Here is a 20967-nt window from a genome sequence, read left to right as displayed (position 1 = left end):
AAATATTGAGAATTTTGTTGACATTCCGAAGTTTTGCCATTGATGTAGATTGCCCAGTATGTCTTAGGTTCTTTCATAGTGTCGTTTTATAATACAAATTTTAGTATTGAAAGAGTGCTCATAGACTTCTTGACCATCTTCTAAGACAAGGAACAACTGAATCCTTATCTTTCACGAATAGCTTTGTTTTCTCCTCAGATTATTTCTAATTGTATTTTTAAAAGCCATTATTTGTGTAGTAAACTATTAGAAAGAAATGGATAACTATGTGAGGCCATGGAGGAAGATACCATAAATGGGTCAGCTGATAATGAATGAATTATGAGAGACTATCAGAGGAATCCAAAAAGGTTCCCTTTTAATCTGTAAAAAAATAACTTCATATGAAAGCACTGACTATATACGCCATCATTTGTATTCTTTTTGTGACCTGGTTTTGTTGTCTTCTCCATGAAATTTGAAAACTTGTTTACGAATTTTTATGTACATATTAATAAAATAGTGATTTATGTTTTTTTTCCATTTCAAAAAAAATTTAGACAAAAGTTATTTCTTTAAAAACCAAGTTTGTCTAAATGCTTTACATTTTTTTATTTACTGAGATGTCTATTCTGCAGATAGTTTTTTAATTTATGTGAGAAGACAGAGTTGGGCCTATGATTCAGAGTGGTGCCAGTGAAGTCTCACTAATGAATTGGTGTTTTATAATAAGTTCCTTGTGAAGATGTTGTGTTCTGTATAAAATTGTAGTCTTCCTAGGTTAAAAGTAACTGTTGCTTTCTTTGAAAGCATGCTGTTGCTCAGACTTTTTTCCCACTTTATTTTGAACCTAGGATAGAAAGCTGATAATTTTACTGTTTTTCTGTGGTGGTAAACAGGCATTCCCCCTTGTCAGAACCATCTAATGCTAGTCTTTCCTGATTAGGAACCTGTTGCATTTGATTCACATTGCCTGTTTAAATGGTCATCTGAATACTACATCTTCATTCAGAAAAGTTCGGTCTAGAGAGCCACATGTTTCTTAAAAACTACAAAAAAAAAAAAGAAAAAAACCTCATTCATTTTTAATTTCCCAACTTTTATAAAAGTTAAAATAATTTTGACATGTCAGGGATTTTATATTAATAGAAGCATGATTTCTTGAAGTTTTAATGGAAACATGTTTGCATTATTTTAAATATACTTTTCATAGAACACAGTTTTAGGGAATGATAGCAGCAAGGTTTGCATTACCTCTGAAGACACAGTAAGGAATTGGATTTCCTTCTGGAAGTGCATCTACAGTTTGGCTGTGACATTTCTGCAGATAGTTAAAAATTAATTTTAGCCAGGCATGGTGGCACATGTCTGTAATCTTCATACTTTGGAGGCTGAGGCAGGAGAATGGCTGCATATTAAAGGCCAGCCTGGGCTCTACATAGAGAGTTCAAGGCCAGCCTGAAACACAGTGAAAAACTTGTCTCAAAAAAAGAAAACCAAGTTAATTTTGATTTATATTATTTAACCCATAAATCCTTTGATTTGATCTTTAGGAGTCTCTGAGAAGCAGATGGAACAACAAATATGGGAATTAAATGAGGTTTTCAGTGGTGGCCAACTAGCTAGAAGGTAGTGGATTTAGGAGACTCTAAATCAAGTACACTTTCTATGATAGTCCTAGAACTAAATATTTAAGTAAGTACATTTTTCTCACAAATAGAAAAGATACCAAGTACAAATAGCAAGTATTTATTTAAAGAGAAATATGTTCTTAAAATTAGTCATTGTGTTAATATTTTGACCCCGATTTTCTAAGGAATACAAATTATTCTTAGGAATTACTCGTAAAGATAGGAGGGAAATAAGCTTTCTGAGATGTTGATCTCATGATTAGCCTATCATCTTTCATAAGGCCCTGAAATAAAGAACTTGCTATTCTTTGAAGTAAAGAATAGGCTATTCACATGAGTAGAATACCGCGTTTGCTCAGTATACGTTAAATACATACATGGTCTTCTCCCTCTAGGTGGCTCTCTGGGTCTGCATAGATAACTAACTTGAAAAATGTGGGCTGTTCTACCTTTCTTTTGCTCTATGAGACTGGTAACATTTTAAGTAGTTAAACTCTAAAGCCTATGAACAGGTAACATCAACTATTCCAAATGAAAAATAAAATAACCAGGCAAATTAGAACTAACATTTTTTTGTTACATGCCCGCACACTTGGAGGGAAAAAGGGAAGACAGACAAGTGAACTTGTAATTGTTTGCATTGGGATTGAATCTATTAAGATGTATGAGAGTTCTGTTACATGCCTTATTTTCTAGGCTACAATCATTTGTATTCCCTGAAAGATAAATTTCTTTAACATTGGAGTGGTAATTTATCTATATTTTTAATTTTCCATAGAAAACTTGTTTTGGAAAGGGAATAAAATTAATTCTGTACAGAATGATTGTGCTGAACTAGGAGAAAAAATTTGTAGTTTCTCAGTCTGTGTGTGTGCCAGTGCTTTTTCTTCCCCTAGACTATTGTATACTCTGGTCCACAGCAGTGTGACATTTACTTTCACCACTGTATCAGAAACACTTGGGGTTTCGGGATATTTCTTTTACCCAGATAACAAATAGCGTCTTATTTCTTGTAGCAGTTTCTTCCCTTGGTGTCATTAAAAATCCCTGGTTGTTCCCATTCTTCTTGTAACAACTGCTTCTTGTTTTGGATGCTTTAAAAAATATTGGTATCTTAGGATGTTTCTGTATTTGACTTCCTTCTCTTTCTACTGTGTATACTCTCTGGAGATGGTTTCATGTATGTCAAGCTTTCAGCTACCATCTATACAATGTCTTAGTCCCTATAGGTTATGATAACTAATACACCTTAGATTTAGTGGTTTGAGGAACAAATATTTTATTTCTTACAATTCTGGAGGCTGAGAAGTCCAGGGTTGAGGTACTGGCAGATTGAGTGTTTGGTTGGGGTCATTGTGTGTTCGGTGGGGGCATAGCCATTTTCTATGTCCTTACCTGGTGGGAGAGGCAGGAGAACTCTCAGGGGTCTTTATACAAGTCTATGCATAAGGGTTTTACTTTTATGATTTGATTGCCTCCCAGAGATCCCCACCTCCCAGTACTGTCATATTAGGGATTATTAGCATTTTGACATGAGAATCTGGGGAGAGGGGTTTATACCAGTGGTTTCCATGTCTATGTCTCTGGTCTGTTTTTCTTCTGAACTCCATACTGAGTCTTTCCCTTCCTGCTCTGGCAGACCTGGAGTAGGTGTTCAGGCATTCAGACACTGGTGCAGTGAATATGGTACTCTCTGCTTTTCCTCAAACTCCTCCCCAGTATTCCAGTTTGGCTTGAGAGTCTTCGGCCTATTCTACCTTTTTTTTTGCTCCACATTCATGCTACAGTCTGGTGACTGTTTGTATCCAGGTTTGAGAGTAAAAGGTGAGGAAAAAACACTGACTCAGTGCACTCAGCCCTTCTCCAAACTTGCTTTCATTAAATTCCAGTGTGGCTTCTAGTGTCGGTCCAATCACAGTGTGATTATTGAGTCACTTGTCCCCCTGTATGTACCTTAAAGCTTGTGAGTATGGAATTAATAAATGTAATTTATTTCATTTTTTCCTTTTTAAAATTTGTGTTGGGGCTGGGAATTTAGCTCAGCGGCACAGCGCCTGCCTGGCAAGTGCAACGTCGTGAGTTCGATTCCTGATACTGGGGGCGGGGGGGGGGAATTTGTGTTAAATTGAGTGATTCATGTTATGTATTGATAGGCTTCATGGTTTGATTGTGTAGCTTATGGTGATAGAAAATTTTTGAACCTTACTCATGAAAATAAACTCCAAGATTTGAGTAATAAGTCAAGACACATACTATAGACATACAATTCCCCATAGCATTTCTTCATAAATCCTTTAGAACTTGATCAGAAAAAAAGCTAAATAATATGCAGAGTGGATACCAGCAGTATGTTTTAAGAATATCAATAGTGCTTGGTTAATGAAATTATAAATGATACCATTACATTATGATACAAATAGTGCTGTGTATGTAGCCACCATAGAAATAGAAAAGGTGTTCAATTGTCTAGGGTAGCAAATTAAAACCAGACTACCCCTTGTTATATTTAAATCGTTCTGTTGTAGTGCCGTAATATCTTAATGGCATGCAGAGGAAGACAGCTTTTTGCAGTTGGTTGAGAGTTATTTATTTTTGGCTTGAATTGGCATAATTCTCTCTTCAGCTTGGGGAGGAAAATGAAAAACCTGTGTGAAGAGAATGTTATATACAAATGGGTGCCCATGCTGCCTAGTGCTTTTAATTCTAGGAATCATGACTAGAATTGATTATCTCTGAGTGGTGTTGAGCTCAAGGATGCTGGAGATGATGTGCAGATTGCCACTCACTGATCCCACCCTCTGTGCCTTTGTAGGTACATGGACTGTATCGCACAACGGGTGCTAGTTTTGAGAAGGCTCAACAGGAGTTTGCAACAGGTGTGATGTCCAACAAGACTGTCCAGACTGCAGCTGCAAATGCAGCTTCCACTGCGGCAACAAGTGCGGCTCAGAGCGCTTTCAAGGGGAACCAGCTCTAGAGGCCTCCGCAGTGTGCTGTTACCTTCTGACGGTACCATTCTCTCCAGTTACTGTATTCTGCAGATGTTTTTATGTTGGAAACACAGTACACACAGCATGGATATTTCCTGTTCACATGTGCATGGGCTAAAAGCAGAAAACTTCCTCACCTTATTTTACCAAATAGTTTTTTCATATTTCAGTTCCCCAGCAGAAGAATATTACATGCTAAATAAATATTCTCCATATTTTCGGAGGATGGTGTTCAGCAAATTATTTCAGTGGTGACTCGCTGAAATGAACATGGTACTTACAATCTAAAAAGCTCTTAGCACTAACTGTAGTTGTTCTTTCAAGACCCTTTAAAGGTAAGGATGACACAGGAAAGCATTCTTTTTTTTCCTTATTTATTTTGAAAGAAATAGGCCAGCAGAGACATGAATTTTAAGTTGACTTGCTTCTCTATCAGTTTCATCACCAGTGAGAGCCTGTGTGCTTTGTGGTAGATGATGTATATTTGGTCTTCTTTATTTTCTTTTTTAAGAGTAGCTGATATTTTGATAACAATTCTGATCTTGCATGGCAACATGTTGCTTAAAAGAATTAGTGTTTTGGGTTCTGTACTGCGTATAGTTATAGGAATCAGGGTTGTTTATGGATCATAGAAGCGATTTTCTGTAATAGTTGCTTTTAAATAAGAATTTCTTGGGGCACAGTATGAGACTTTACTATAATATGCAGTGCATTATCCAAAAGAGAAGTTAGTTTGTCAATGCAATAGAGTATAGTAATAAGAATTCCTTTTATTTTATTTCTGATCATCAGTATTCATATAGTAAAATTTTACTGTATGGAAACTTTTGTATATTCTTGTGGGTACTCTTTTTTTAATTGAACTGAGATTGTGTTTGTCAGCTTATTTTTGGGGTGCGTGTATGTGTGTGTGTAATTTTTGACAGAGGTGTTAAAGGCTAACCTAATCCTTGTCTAAAAAGAATATACAGTATTTAAGGAATTTTTCTTTTAGCTTCTCACTTCTAGTGGTATTAAAAATAAAATGACCTTAGCATTTCTAATATACTTGAATCCATAATGCACCTACGTCTTTCACTTTTTGAGATAGACCAAATACATTTAAATTGTTCACCAATAGAAAAATCAAAACATTGCACCAAACAAAAAAGTATGTATACAGTCAAAGGCATTAATTATGAACATAATCAACATTGAAATCATTACTGTGCCACATAGAACTTTATTCTTAGGGAATACTTGGGTTTAAACTTTGAGTTATTTTTAATATTGATTAAATGACTCAAATTTCTAAATCTTGCTACTGTGGTTTGAAAGCCTTTAGATAACTTTTGACTGCAGAATGATAGGTAGTGATTTATTCAGCCTGATTTTAAATAAGGATGATATCTTGGATTATATTGAGACCAGTAGTCTTTTTTTAAAAAAATCAAGTGGGCATAAATGTGAATACATCACTTTTCTTCTCCTTCCCAAATCTGGAGTTAAAGTAAGTTTCATGTTGGGGGTGGGATGCCAAGTTCTTACTGTTGAGGAAGCTCTGTGCTGCTTGGAAACACAGCTCATCTAGACGGTGTTTACATTTGCGCTATTTGGGACTTTACCGAGTACTATAGTTGGAAGGTATTTCTTTTATGCTGAATAAAATAGGATTCAGAGTATGAAGTAAATCTGTTTTATAAATACTTCCCATCAGTGATCATCTTCATCTACATTCTCACCCACCTCATCAGTTCTGGTCCTTTAGATCCTGTAGTCATAGTGAAAACTTACTTTATTGAGTGTGGGTTTTACAGACATTCAAAACATTAACCACAAAATACAAGAGCACTGTACCTGCCACTAATATATATTCCAAGTTCATTTTTTGTTTTTCTTTCATAAAAGAAAAACATACAATAATAACAAAATATTTATTGTATGAGACTTCTGAAAAATACTGATAGTCTCTCCTTCAGAATTGCAATGTTTCTTTTATGTAGAAATCTTCAAAGGTAACGTTATTAAAAGCAAACAATTATTACAACCCACAGTATCTTTTTCTGTGTGAATAGAAAAAAAAAAAACTTTAAATTTAGATTTACCTGGGTTAATACAAGTTTGAGAGGGAAAATTGTTTTTAAAAACATAAGTATACATTAAAATGATGACAATGCCTACAGTTTGATCAGGTATGAAAGCAGCTTTAAATTCTCATATTCACTATTTTCTTGACAATAATCAGTAAACAGTTACATTTTATTTAGCAAAAGATTGCCATTTGTTAGTGTTTCATACTTAATACTAAAATTATGTGGCACCACAATCACGAAATAGTGTTCATATCGTGGGCCTACATGTCATCTTTCAGTTTGCATTATTAAATCATGGCTGTTCTATTTCAAGCTAAAGTTTGATCACTGGAAAAATCCTTGCTCAGTAATTTGTAAACTGGGTCTTAGTTATTGATCTGGGGATGTTTGTATATTTTGTAGGTGCGTATACTGCGCTGCCGTCATGGTGACTGTCACAGTTCTGTACCAATGCCTTCCATCTGTCCTCTGATGTTGCATGTTTTCAGTGGTTTGGAAGTTTTGTATATTTATTGTATTAATGCAGAGTGTCATAAAATAAAATACTGTTTATTGGATATTTGTTTGTATAATTTTAAACACTATTCGTAGTTCAGATGCAGAAATTATGCATGTAGCTAGAAGTTTCTTTTCACATTTAATTTTTTAAAAATGTATCATTGCTAAACAGAATATAAAAGATTGAGTTAAAAAAATCACTTAGCAACATAAAGTGACATTTTTTTTTCTGTTGCAGTTAGACCTTTAGAGGTAGTACAACATGATCTTCACCCATGCTAAATATTTTACCCATGTTTAAGGACTAGAAGTTAGATGAAAAGGAAAAACTTTTCCTTGACTTGAAATTGGTGCGCCCGAGTTGTGTAGTCCTGATTTGACGGAACCTGGGTTCTGTTCCCAACCTTGCTCACCTGTTCTCCGCACTGGTGAAAGTACCTATTTGTGCATTGGGCACAGCTAAAAAAGATGTAAAAGTATAATCTAAAAATCATGTTTACATTGTATCTTATTTTGAGAAATGTATGTTGGAATAAAATAGGAATTTTTGTTTTTAATTTTCTGAGTGCTGACTAAAAAAAGATAAATTTGAATTTTTTTTACCCTTTGTTTACTATAATTGATGTTGAGGTAAAGTATAGCTCGCACTTCATGGGGCTTTATGCGGTTAGGGTTATTGGCTGTTTCTCTAAGTGATTTGTAACGGTGCAGTGTTTCCATACTGACTGCTGAAAATGCTGACATCAGCATCCTCTGTATTGGTCAAATTTGTGTTCGGCATGACTGTTTACAGAATTTACATTTGAACATGCTTCCCTATTATGTGTGGCTTAGAATTAGTATGGCTGTTACACACTATTTCACTACATATCTTTCCATTTTTTTTTCCATAAGGAGAACATTTAGAGGAATTCGTTGATTCTATGTGATTAAACCTTTAGAGGTAATATAAGAATGGTTAACTTAAAAATTAATTGAGGATGGTTAAAAATAGCAAAGGCCTCACTTTGATAAGTTTTCAAATACCACAGTAATTTATTTAGATTGCAGTGGAATAATGTTTTGAAAATGTTAGAATTGTTTAAAATACTTTTTCTTAAACTAAAAGTTATATCTCAGTGGTCAAGTACTATGAAAAAATGAAGGATTTCCACTAGAATTTTAGGGCACATTTTATAGAGCATGTGTGTTGTATTCACTGATCTGTAAGTAAACAGCTCGGATGTAAAGATTCTAAGTGATGCCGAACCTTTTAGAGAGACATGTTCCCAAACTGCAATCCTGAACCCGTTTATTTATTGCAGAGTGCCAATGCTGCAGTTAAACCCAAATGCTGAGGTTTTAGTTTAGGAAAAACAACTCATGCATCAATATCTTTTATCTTAAAAGAAGAACAAATACTGTGTATTCCATAGGTTTGCTACCACTGTCCTAAAGAAACAGGAAAAGACCTGCTGTGTTCTTACCCTCCCCGTGAGTTTACATCATATTTTTACTCTTTGCTTTGGGGAGACAAAACTTTCAGCCTGTAGAAGTTTTATGAGCACTGTTCGTGTTCTCAGCTGGCATAGGAACCCATGTGGTAGTGCAGTGAGTGTTCTGTGTCGTGTATGCAAAAAGATAACTCAGGTTGCCCATAATTGTATACCCATGAGAAACTTCTGTTGAAGTCTGATTTATATTTTCCTGTTAGTTTTTGTAGAAAGACGTCTTAAAACTAAGAAATGACACTCCCCTGTACCTCCTCGTAGCAGGTCCTTTAGGGATGTTTACGCAGCTCTTTCAGGCCATTTCTTTGCACCCCTGACGACCGTACTGGTCTAGATGTCATCAGGTCATGGTGCGCTCAGCCCTGCCTCAGGGGTTTCCATGCTGAATAGTGGGATCCAGAACTGCACTCTTTTGGACTTGGCGCCTCTGGGGTGGCCATGTTCTTCTGTGAAAGAGGAACCATGAAGAAAGCTGGTCGCACTGAGAATGAAGGTTGAAGCGGATGTGCAAAGGGACACGGAAGAGACCTTCACAGCTTTCCCTTTCCCTCTTGAGGCCCACCTGCTCATCTGATTCCAGCCCATTATCCTCCTCATATTCTTAGCATCTTTTCTCCCTGACTGTTCCTGAATAATTTCTTACTACTTTCACTGGAGCATTCTAACTAACACAGTGGTCTATCATTTTTCCGTTACTATATTTCTGAATGTATTTCTGGAATACTTAACTGTACAGCTGTCATAAAGTGCTCTTACTCCCTTATGTTCAGATGTTCAGGTTTCTTTATTATAAATGATTATCAAGGAATACATTGTCACTAAATTTTGGGGCCCAAGCTTCTTGTCCTTTCCTCAGGACAAATTGCTGGATCACTGGTACACATATTTTAACAAGACCCTTAATGTGGATTGCCAAATTGCTCTCCGATTTTTGCCTCCATGTTATGTGACTTGTGTCTCCCTCCACACCCTCACCAGTACCAGATGATCCTTTTCCATAAAGTCTTTTATACCAGAAGTTTTGATAAATAACAAGGAGGTCTGTTTTCTAATCATTCTGCTTTCCCTTGAGTTCACTCAGTGTTGGTATGTCTGTCCGTCTGTCTCTCTGTTTCTCTCTATGTATGTATAGTTTTGCTAAATGGGGATATATACTGTATCCATGGAGAAACCTACTTCCTGAAATCTCTAAGGTGAAGTGATCAGCTGAACGGTTTTATGTGGAAAAAGAAACAGTGGCTTGAGGTAGCCAGTCTGCTGAGTCTCTCCAGGTAAAATTAGATTGATTTGATGACAAAATGTAATTTCTCAAGACAGCGCTAAATAATATTAACCTGGGAAGACAGGGTTGTCTTAGTTTTCTTCAGATATTAAAGCCTTGCTATATACTAGTGACTAGTTACCCGAATCTATGACGCAGTTTCTGTTACTAGTCTTATTTTTATAGCTGACTGGGAAATCAGCCCCGGGTTACTCTGTGAGTGAGGGTGGGAAGAACCCCAAACTGAGGGGTTGCTTCTGCCGCTTGTCTCCATTCTTTCTCTTTTACCTCTCCATCCTGCGGTGATGATAGACACTAGGAAAAAGAGTCCGTAACCAAGAAAAAATGACCACATGTGTATTTGAACTCTCCACCCTGTAGGTGCTCGTCCACAGCTGTGTGTGCTGAATGACCTTGGGCATTTGGATGTTTGGGGAAACTTCGTGCAGGACAAATCCTTAATAGGTTAAATATGCTTCTTATGTGACATAATAGCTGCTTACCCTGAGTGAGAATTATTTATACTAAGAAAATAATAACGATCAGAGCCCATCATCTCTTTTACTTTCATGTACCTGTTGGATCTTCAGTGTGTTGTCAGGATTGAACTGAATCATGACTGATGAATTGAAAATAATGTTATCTTCAAAAATATGAAAAATTAATCAGGTGTGGTGGCACATCCTGTAATCTCAAAACTCTGGGAAGCTGAGACAGGAGGATCACAAGTTGGGGCCTAGCCTGGGCAACTTAGCAACTTAGTGAGACCCTGTCTCAAAATAAAAAAGGGCTGGGGTGTAGATCAGTGTGAAGGCCCTGGGTTCAATCCCCTAACACAAACAAAAATATAGAAAATAGTGCTGGATTTTTCTCTGGAAGAGAGGAGAGAACAGTGTTTTCATCAGATGTGCTCTTAGGATGTGTCTCTCTCGAGTCACACTGGAGGGCACTGTTGGCACCCATGGTGTTGGCTGTACTGACTGTTTCGTCCCTTGTTCATCATTCTAGGTAGAAGGGCACGGTGGGTGTTCAGTGTCCATCCTGTATTTGCACTCTGTCACCTACTAGCTTTCTAACCCAGGGCAAATGACTTAACCTTAGCTGTTCCTTAAGTGACAGTTACTTGTCTGCAGATGAGGGTACTAGCTCCTACCTTACAGTGTCCTGGGAAATAAATGAGGTGTGCGAAGTACACAATAACCAGACACATGCAGCTCTCTTCGTGTGCTCATACCTGTGTCTACGTAAGCGCATGCTGCATGGCGCCCGAGTCCATGCAGTCCCCAGCTGCACGCAGGACGTCTCCAGCAGCAGCCTGCACTACTCTTCCCACTCTCCACCGTCCCTGCTCCTTTTGGACTCCTTATCTGGGTGACTGTGACACCTGGGGTCAGCCTAGACTGTCCTTCCTCACTGCTCTATTTATCCATTGCCTCTAACATCCCAAGTTCAGCCTGACATTGTCTTCACCACCACATCTGAACTTGGGCTTGCTTCTCCCATGAATAAATTGCATGGTTTTCCCAGCCTAGGACTTTGTGGGACTGCTTACATGGAGGTGTTAAGTTCTTCGGGATATTTGGCTATAAAAAGACAGAGCTAGTAGCTGCATGTTATTTGATTGGCTTTCCTTTCTAATATGGCTTTGTGCTTCATGTCTGTATGCCATGCACCTGAATGAAATTGTAGTACACACATTGAAGGGTTATTTTGCAGAACTCTCTAGGATAAGCAGAGGAAGCTGCAGGGGAAAAGGTAGTGGGGGCAGCAGTGGGGTCTCTACCACATAACTGAGCTTGCAGGGCCTCTAACGTGAAGATGGTTAGTGGTCTTGCTGCTTTGGAGGGTGTTTGTGCTGATGCCCTTCTCCTTCATTACTCCCGAAGTAAAGGTCATGCAAGAGAAATGAGGAGAATAAAGATCGTCCCCGTCGTGGGTTTTTCTGATGAAGGGAATCCAGGAGGAAGTTGAGAGTGTGTTCCAGGAAGACCAGTCATGGGAAGCTGCGCGAGAGCATGGCTGCCACTTAAAAACAGGTTAGGAGGCACTGGGAGGCTCACAGCCTTGCTGAGCTCTAAGTCAGTGCCTTTCTCCTGGGGATGCCTTTGAGAAACATGAAATAACACCTGAAGAAGCTATAGAAAATTTCCAATTTTTCTTGGCCTATTGAGATTCTGATTTGTGTGGAAAACTTTTTTCAGTGATTTGGATAGTTTTGCCAGCTCTTAAAACTTTGATTTCTGTTAGAAATATGTCAGAAATTATGTACGTTTAGAACCAAAGTGTAAACATACTTTGAGCGGCCATAAGCCCTGGACCAGGGAACAGCCATTTTTGTTTATTCTACCAAATAGTAAGTGCTCATGAGAAGTAGAGTTGGCTGAGTTTATGAAGACAGTATTTACTGTCATCTTTGAGTTTACAGATGAGGAATCTTACTACTCTGGGTGAGGCTTCTTGTATGCAGGTTTACCTTGTGCTATGTGTAGACATGAATAACTCCACAAGATTGGCTTTTATTTTTCTTGAGAAAGGGTCTTGCTCGGTAGTTGAGGCTGGCTTTGAACCTACATAATCCTCCTGCTTCAGCCTCCTAAATGTTGGAATTAAAGGCCACCATGCCTGGCTACTTTGTTAGAAGAGAGTGTCTTTCAGGTCACTTTTTCCTTGTCACAAATATAAAGAAATACTTTGAAACCTTTTCATATCTTGTAGCTGTACTTCAAGATGTTCATGTAATAAGTTTTTCCCCTATAATGTTAATGCTTCCCCAAGGAAGAACTATTACTTATTTAGAAGCTAAAAAATAACCTGTAGTAACGATATGATATGTATGTTATTAGTAATAGAATAGTTGGAAATGCCTGAGTATCTTTATCATCACTGTCCCAATAAGCGTAGGCTATATTTGACTGGTAGGTGCTTTCTCAGCCACTCTGTACACATCATATTGAAGCCAGTATTCTCAGACTTGAATGAGTTTGTAAAATCTGGTTTAATTCAAATCTGATAGGGAGGGAGCACATTGTGAAAATACATAGGCACAGGAACCTCATGAATGCTAGATAATGTATTAGTTTACAGTATAACAGGGTAACCATACACTTGAGGGCTCAAATTGAGTCCATCGCTGTGATACAGTTTTTGTGTGGCTCAAGTGGCTGTTGAATGTCAAGTGTGCCGAGTTCCTCCGGAGCACCTGACGACTCCCTCCTCCTTCGAGTTTCACCACAGTCTCAGAAGAAACCCAGCCGTCTCTGACTCTTGGCCCACAGGGTGTCACTGCTACCCAGACAGAGGCAGGCAGGGATTCCTGAGGCCAGGCATTATTGCACAGAGGTCTGTCCAAGCCAGACTTAGGCTAAGAAGGCCTGCGGTCAGCCCTTCCACAGTGGTCTAGCGTTAAAAAGGTCCAGGAAAGCACGCTAAGAAGCAGCGCCTGGTGATTGATTAGGTTCCAGCAACTAGTTGTCACACTAACAGAAAAGGCAACACGCAGCTTCACATTTCACACGAAAGACTCGTATTAACTGGGCCTGGCTTGCTGGCTTAACTTTCACATAAATAGTGATTATTATAATTTAGACCCAGGAAAAAACAATTTCATACCAGTCTTTCCTTCACATAAGTTTCATGTAGCATTAAAATTGTTATGGGGTAATGACTAGGCCATGAAGGCAAAATGTGTAACTCTCCTTTGCCAAAACAGAAAACATCCCTGTTTTGACTCCTGTCCAGTTTCCAAAAGAAAGAAAACATACATACACCTTTGTTATTGCACATCTTTCACAAAACTTGTGTATGTATAATATACATACTTAAATATGTTACACATTAAAAGACTATGGCACTTTATGGGATACATGTTTAACAAGGATCATTATATCACAGATGTTGGAGAACTACACAGAAACCCTCACATAATTAAATGTTACATTGTTGAATTAGCACACAGGTTTAAAGAACCCACAGACTCAGAGGCAAACACTGCTGCCTTAGAGTGCTTTGAGATGCCCAGGCTGTCAAGAAACTTTAAGCATAAATGCAGGCAAAATAAACCTTTCCTGGGAATGGTAACGGTCATATTTATTAGAAAGTAAGTGTGGGTCAACAAGTGGTTTTTAAAGAGCCATACAAAAGGAAAAAAAAAAAAGAATGACGAATAATAAAGCGCCATACAGAAAAGTTTTGGTCCAGACTAGCATTACAGTCTTTTATCCCAAAGAAAGGCTGGCTAGTGGGCCAAAGGTTTCACAGACCCAACGCTGCCTTTCCGTGCGGCAGAAGACTTGCTCTCCCTCTGTTATACTGAGTCAGTCTTCAGGTAGTTTTTAGTGGTTTGGGGTTTTATTTGTGTATGTGCCCTTTTTTCTTAGTCTTCTACATCATTCAAATTAATGAAATGAACACTGTCAAGTGACATTGCTCTGGCCAAGAGGTCCTATTTTCACTTGGGACTGCTGTGGATGGGTTCACTGCGACAGGGGACTGTGGGGAGCCCTGCCTCTGTAGCCAAGGAGCTGGTGATGGACATGTGCATAGGGTCCCCTGGGTTTATGACTTGTTCCTAGGAGGCTGAGATTGTAAAATGGATTCTGTATGTTGTAGAGGTTAATCTTCCAATAAGAAATTTAAGAAAAAATTTTTATCAAGATTTGTCTGATGTAGGAAGCTGCTTTGAATGAAAAATACTGCTCAGGTTTGAAAGTAGTTACCTGGCTGGCCGAGGGACTTGGTTAGACATTATAAAACACTTTCTGGCCCAGGAGTCTTATGTTGGGGCACCCATGACCTATTTCATGTGGTTAGAGAGATGGTTCATGTTTCCCACGCCTTTACCTAGGTGTTCCAGAAGGATTCCTGTGAACCCTTCTCACTCTGAAAAAAGCCAGAAGATATGAGCTTTGTTTTAGAAGATCTGCTCCTATCTTGCACTTGGCCTTTCCCTGTGAGATAAGGTGTTTTTAGTATAGGCCAAAGGCCAAAGGCCAAAGAGAGTTTAACAAAAATGTTAATCTCCCATTCCATTTCTGTAAAACAGTTATTTGTTCTGCCTCCCATGGTTCTAGATTCACACAGCTTTGACATTTACTGGTGCAAAGTTGTAACTTCTAAGTTTTGAATCCCTAGTGGTACTTAGCACACAATACCTTGCCAGTAGAAGGTGCTTAGTAGCTGTTACATTTTCAAAATAAAGCCCTCTGTGAGCAGACTCATAAACCCAGAGACTCAACGATCTTAATCCTTCCAGACACTGGACAGGATTCAGTTGGTGAGGGGTGTTTCTTCCTTTGCAGTATCTGACACGCCTGTCACGTCAGGCGCTCATTCTCATTACCACCTGCCCAATCAGTTACATTGGTAACTAATGGAAACTACATTAAAAGTCCTGAATCCTTTTTCCTTTTCTCTTCATCCTTTCTAATAGTGGTGTTTGATCGTTTTTGTAAACAGGTATAGGCGGGTGCTGTGACCTTGGTTTAGCTTGGGCTTTGCATAAACTTTCTACTCTGCTTTCCAAGTCTCTGGTGCAACTGTTCAGTTGCAGCAGCTTAATGTTATTTCAGTGTTCCTTCAGGATCAACACCAATGACTAGAGAAGCTTAACTCCCATCACTCGTTCCTTTTTCCTGCAAAGAATCCCATTCTGCTGCTGTGAGCACCTGCCTGCGCCACAGCTGGTGTGGAGCCTGCTGTCCCCAGAAGAAGGAAACATGTTTCCTTTGGCAATCAGAGCACAACTTTAGCTCTAGAAGGAGGAGGCTCGGCCTCCATGGGCGCTAGCCTGGCTGCTGGAGGAGGAAACTGTCTTCACCTGGCCAGGGTCCGAACCGCTATCCTCATGGGATTGTACAGGCCCTCAGTCTCTCCTTACTCACATTTCTGACACCTTGGGGCGACAGTTTGGTGATCCACTTTCCCCTGGAATTCGGTGTAGAGTAAGCCCCACACTGTTTAAAGGACCCCTCTGGTCCATTGGCACACATCCCACCCCCACTAAGTTGGTGATCTTCCTTTCAGTTTCCAACTAAAACAATGTGAAAGAATAGGAAGAAAACCAAAATGCCAACTTAAGACTTCATCCTAAGGCAGAGATGTGCACAGACATGCAGCTGTGGGCCAGAAACTTCCTCTTCGGTCCTCAAAACAGCCTGCCAGGCTAGCGGCCAACTACATGTCCCCTGCTACCAGAGAGACTGTGCCTTCATGATTCCGATCATTATCCTTCATGGAGCCCTGGGGAGATGGGGTCTGATCGGACCCCACAGCTGCAGTCAGGGTTGTCACAAGATGATCGCATTCCATCCTTATTTGCACTGCGGCCTGTATCCAGTAACTGCTTAGCCAGGTGTTGCCTCTCACTGGTCCTGTAAAGGCCTGGGCTGTGGGATGTGGCTTTGGTAGGTGAAGGCTATTTCTCCACTCGATTCATATGGCATGGACTGTTTCACAAGATTACAAAGGAAAAAATGGCATTTGTGTCTCTTTCCACACTAAAGGAGGCAGATAAGGTTTTTCCCTTCTTCGATTTCTTCCTGTACTTTGTCACTGGAAGTTGCAATTTCTGCTTGTGCGGAGAAGACAGCACAGATGAAGGTGAGGACTGTGCCGCCGATGGCAGTGTAAAAGGCCCAGCCCAAAGAGCAGTCTCCGGGTTTGTAGGCGGATGCATAGTGTCCACAGTAGTCTACGGCTTTCTGGCAGCCCCAGCCAGCAGGGTAGAGGATGAGACCGAGGATAAGGAACAGGCCTGCAGGACAGAAAAAACAGCTGAAGTCTGCAGCTCTACAGCCCACAGCACCCACTCCATCTGTAACTGCTGCTTGCTCTGGGTAACAGCATCTGTTCCTCAATAGAAAGTGCTAGAGACCGTTTTAGGCAACTCATCTGAGCTTAGCAAGAAATGCCACTTAGAAGTATTTTCAGCCACTTGTCTACATACTGCAGTGTGACTTCATAAATGATTCCTCTCGTGGGAAAGCAGACTGCACAGGCTGTACTGCTGTGAGCATTGCCACCTGGCTCTAAGGCCTAATGTGGCTTGATTTATTGGAACACAGGGCCGGTTCTTTACAGACTGCTTTTGTGCTAGACCAGCAGAGCTAGGTAGCTGCTACAGATCATGTGGCCTGCAAAACTCAAAATATTTACTATCTGGCTTTTTGTGTCCTGGCCCAAGGGAACTCTCACAGGACCATGAGAACGCAACTTGGTTAATGTGACACAGGTACCTTGCAGGAGGCCAGGCTTAACTTCATTGTCAGTGCTTCAAATACACCCATGAGAAGTGTCTGCTAGTATTTGCCAGCAACAAATTTCATGTAGTGATCTCTGCATTTGCAGATACATTTAGAGAAAAATCACAAACTTCCCAACAATTTTCTGTCTGGATGCTTGCAAGTCAACTCTAAGCTCTGCTGCTTCCATTCTGCTGTCACAGGAATTTTGCTCCCCACTACTGTGTCATAGCAGCATCCTTTCTTGTCCTGCTCACAGCCTGAGTTCTCCTGAACTGAGAACAGAGCAGTTAGGAGCTCTTTCCCCTGCCTATCTCAGGAGAGACACAGCTGAGATTTGCACATCAGATTTCATGCATAGGTGTCGCCAGCAAGTGAATAGCCTGGCAGTGAACGCTGGTCTGCCTGAGCCTCAGCTTGGCCCTGGCCCCCTCACCTCAGCAGAGCTGAATAGAAAAGTGAGAAAGGCAGTCCCCAGCCCTGAATCTCAACCAAGCAAACGCCAGTAGAAAGGCCTTGTTAAGCCCCTTAGTTCACCTGCGTGATGCATCAGAGAACTATGCTTTTTTCCGTGTAGCAGGAAAAAACTGGTTTCTTTGAAAAATGACAAAATTGCTAAATCAGAACTCAAAATTCCTATCTTTCTGATACCTTAAAATAAAATTCACCCTTACAAATAAATCTTGGCTTGTAGTTCTGTTTCTTTTCCTTGACAGAAATCTGTGTTCACTGCCTCATGGCTTCCAAGTCACTTAGCAACTTCCCTGCCCAGCAAAAATGACTGGAGTTGTAACACTGAGGTCTGAGGGAAGACTGGGGACAGCACTGCAGGCCACAGATCGCAACTTTCATGGTCATGTTCATTTAGGATGGGCCTCTTGCCTGGCTGGGCAATTTCGTCCAAGCAGTCTTTGGGCCTGACTTTTCCCGCTTCCCCTGCTGTCCCACTTCGGAAGCCTCAGGACACTCCGTGCTTGCTGTCTGCAGATGGGCAGTCTCAGAGGCAGTCTCATTCCCACCCAGAGCCCAAGACTGCTTTCTGTACAGCTGAGGGAGCCGACCAGTGCATGTGAAGTGACGGGGACGGGGTGAGAGGGAGCGCGTTCCCCTCTAGAGTGGGAGGGTCTAGAACTAGCAGTCTTAGGGTCTGGATTCAAGTGAAAAGCTAGAACCGTGCAGCACAAAAGCTCACATTAGGCAAGGACACGAACCAGCAATAATTCACTAAGTTATGAAGTGGTTCAGTCAGTTAGGACCTCTGCCTTGGAGTACAGTCAGGCTGGAGTCCAACATCTTTCCTCTGTGAGCTGGGTAACCTCAGAAAAGCTTTTTACCTGTCTGGTTCCTCACCTGGAAGGACAGGCTAGACCTTAAGCCCCACTATGGTTGTGAATTTTAAAGTGTAGAGAACTTTCTGCATTCATAACAAAATTGGAAAAAAGACCAGCAGCCTAACCACATGAAAGCACCTCACAGACTGCTCCAGCGTGGAAGTACAGCCATCAGCCTCCCCGCTGATGAGCAGTGGGGACTGAACCCAAGCAAGGTAAGAAAACCCCTGCCACTGAGCCCCAGCCCAGCCCAGCCCTTCTCTTCCTTTAGTTCAAGACAAATTTGCAATCCTTCTGCCTCTACCTGAGTAGCTAGGATTATAGGAGTTACCACCACATCTAGCAGATCTGCTGGGGGGTGGTGTATTTTCAAAGGTGTAATAATTTGGGGAAAGCAGAGGATAACAGGCTGCAGTTTAGCATCATTGGAAAGAATTGCTGTTCATCTAAACAGGTTTACACAGCAGAGATCTAAAATGACTTAAGGCCTATGACAAGCCTCGGTTAATCCTGCTGGCAAGTCTCCCTCTCTTCACACAGCCTCACCTGGGCACAGTGAGATCTGTCCTCCCTCAAGGTCTGACTGGCTACTCTGTGGACCCCAGGGCCCACTGGGCCTCTCAGCACACCCCCTGCGCAGGACTCCGCCCCTCTATGGGAGCAGATGCTCACCAGGCAGACCTGGAGCACGGGTGCTGTGCTTCCAAGACCAAAGTGTTCACATGTAGTAGTTTCAATTAAATATTGATTGCATGTTTCCTTTGTATGATCTTGTGTAAAATGAATGCAATTTCATATACCAGGAAGAAAAGACAAAGCGCAAGTTTGCTGTCACATACCAGCCCGGCCACCATGCTAAGCTCTGGCTGGTTGCAGGACACAAGAAATCACCCGAATGCGGCTCTTTGGGATCCCATTAGGAAGTAGGCAGCTCCTTACTGTAACAGCCTGAGCCCCCAGCTGCAGTGTGTGGAGCCCAGCGGGAACATGTTCCTCCCTTAGGCATCCCCTTCCCTAATAGCACAAGCACAGGCACGATTCTTAGGTGCTGCAGGCCACTGTAAACCCGCGGATCACTACTGGCCTAACTGAATGACGATAGCAGGGAGCCACACTTGAGTCTTGTCTAAAGCCTCAGTGGCAGTGAGAGTCCACTGCAGAACCACACAGGAGGTGAGAAAAGGTGGTCTGTGGGCATCTGTCCCAGCAAGGCACAGAGTGGGGACCCACATACTGCCCCAGGCTGGCTGGCTGTATGGGGGGGAGGCCTCGGCTGCTCCTCAGTGCACTGTCCCAACGGTGGCCTCTGCTCCTAGCACTCACCAGAGCACTCCTTAACACAGACTGTGCCATGAAAACACAGGAACTAGGTCTGGCAGACACAACAGTTCTCCAGGTAAGTGGAAAAACAGCCAGCTATGGTGCACACCTTTAATTCTAGCTACTTGGGAGGCTGCAGCAGAATGATGAAAGTTCAAGGCTAGCCTGGGCTGCTTAGCAGGACTGCGTCCCAAAATAACAGAAAAGGGCTGGTGATGTAGCAAAGTGGTAGAGCACTTGGTAGCATGTTTGAGGCCTTGAGCTCAATCCCTAGCATCTATAAATAGTATTTTTTTTTAATTATTAAAAAACTCTGGGCATTTAGATACAGCTCTTACATCAAGGAATTCCAGGTCTGGTGAGTCATGTGCCCTGACAGGTGATGCTGCCCTCCCCTCCAGAGTCCCAGAGCAGGGAAGCGGAGCCATTCATCACAGCCCCGGGGTCAGTCTCCAGAGCTCTCCACTGTGCAGGGGAGAGCAGGGTGCAGGCTGTGCACCTTGACCTGCCTGGCTGAGTTGCACCTGCCCAACTAGGAGGGGGAAGAATTGCAGGAAAAATGACATCAGCCCATGGCCCAGGACAGTGGAACCACCATGGAAAAAAGCCCTTGGTGCCCTGAGATGCTGTGCTGACAGGATGGTGTCCTAGAAGGGACCACTTAATTTGGGGGGCGGGTGTAAGGGTGGTTTACAATTGGTAATATGCTGCAGACATCTTAACAGGAAGATGGTGCAATTGCTGTCATACTTTCTCAGAGAAAAGCTGAAAAATAAGTACAAACCAAAGGTGCACAATTTGCTTAACTCTCTCCGGCCACATGGTGGCGTAGACACTGGCAAAGAGGGCCGTAGTGTAACCAAGGAGATAAAAGCTTTAAAGATGGATATTTCTCTTTTAGAGATAGGCCACCTCCCCAGCTTCTCAGGCTGCGTGTAAGCTGCCACGTCCCCTCAGCTTGGATGGATCTGGAATGTGTAGGAAAGGAACTCACAGATGCTGCCCCCAGGAGGCTGGGTTGTGGTTTGTATCCACAGGGAAGGGAAGAACCCAGAATAGCCTGGGGATCTCGCCTCCTGCCCCACTCTCTTCCTCCCACCGCCCCTGCACACTAATTAAGGTGTGGTGGAGATTTGAACTGTTGGAGTTAGCGTTAA

At 41.3% G+C, this 20967-nt stretch overlaps 2 protein-coding genes across 3 annotated transcripts in view; one reads left to right on the top strand and one right to left on the bottom strand.

Moving 5' to 3' along the window:
• Positions 1 to 7229, top strand: part of Scamp1 (secretory carrier membrane protein 1) — a gene marked incomplete in the record, with an annotated part of 124326 nt that extends 117097 nt beyond the window's left edge. Inside the window, 1 exon segment of the mRNA XM_013514889.1 lies at positions 4423 to 7229. Coding sequence (XP_013370343.1) covers positions 4423 to 4587 — 165 coding nt within the window.
• Positions 7230 to 12897: 5668 nt separating this feature from the next.
• The window catches only part of Lhfpl2 (lipoma HMGIC fusion partner-like 2), a gene marked incomplete at its 5' end in the record, with an annotated part of 158165 nt that continues 150095 nt past the window's right edge, over positions 12898 to 20967 (bottom strand). For both annotated transcript variants that reach the window (XM_005386018.2, XM_005386019.2), the window contains 1 exon segment: positions 12898 to 16672. In XM_005386018.2, coding sequence (XP_005386075.1) covers positions 16416 to 16672 — 257 coding nt within the window. In that variant the 3' untranslated portion in view covers positions 12898 to 16415.

The sequence above is a fragment of the Chinchilla lanigera genome, unplaced genomic scaffold, assembly GCF_000276665.1.
Source record: "Chinchilla lanigera isolate Chin_1 unplaced genomic scaffold, ChiLan1.0 scaffold00024, whole genome shotgun sequence".
NCBI lineage: Eukaryota > Metazoa > Chordata > Mammalia > Rodentia > Chinchillidae > Chinchilla > Chinchilla lanigera.
This window is presented reverse-complemented; position numbering and strand designations above follow the sequence as displayed.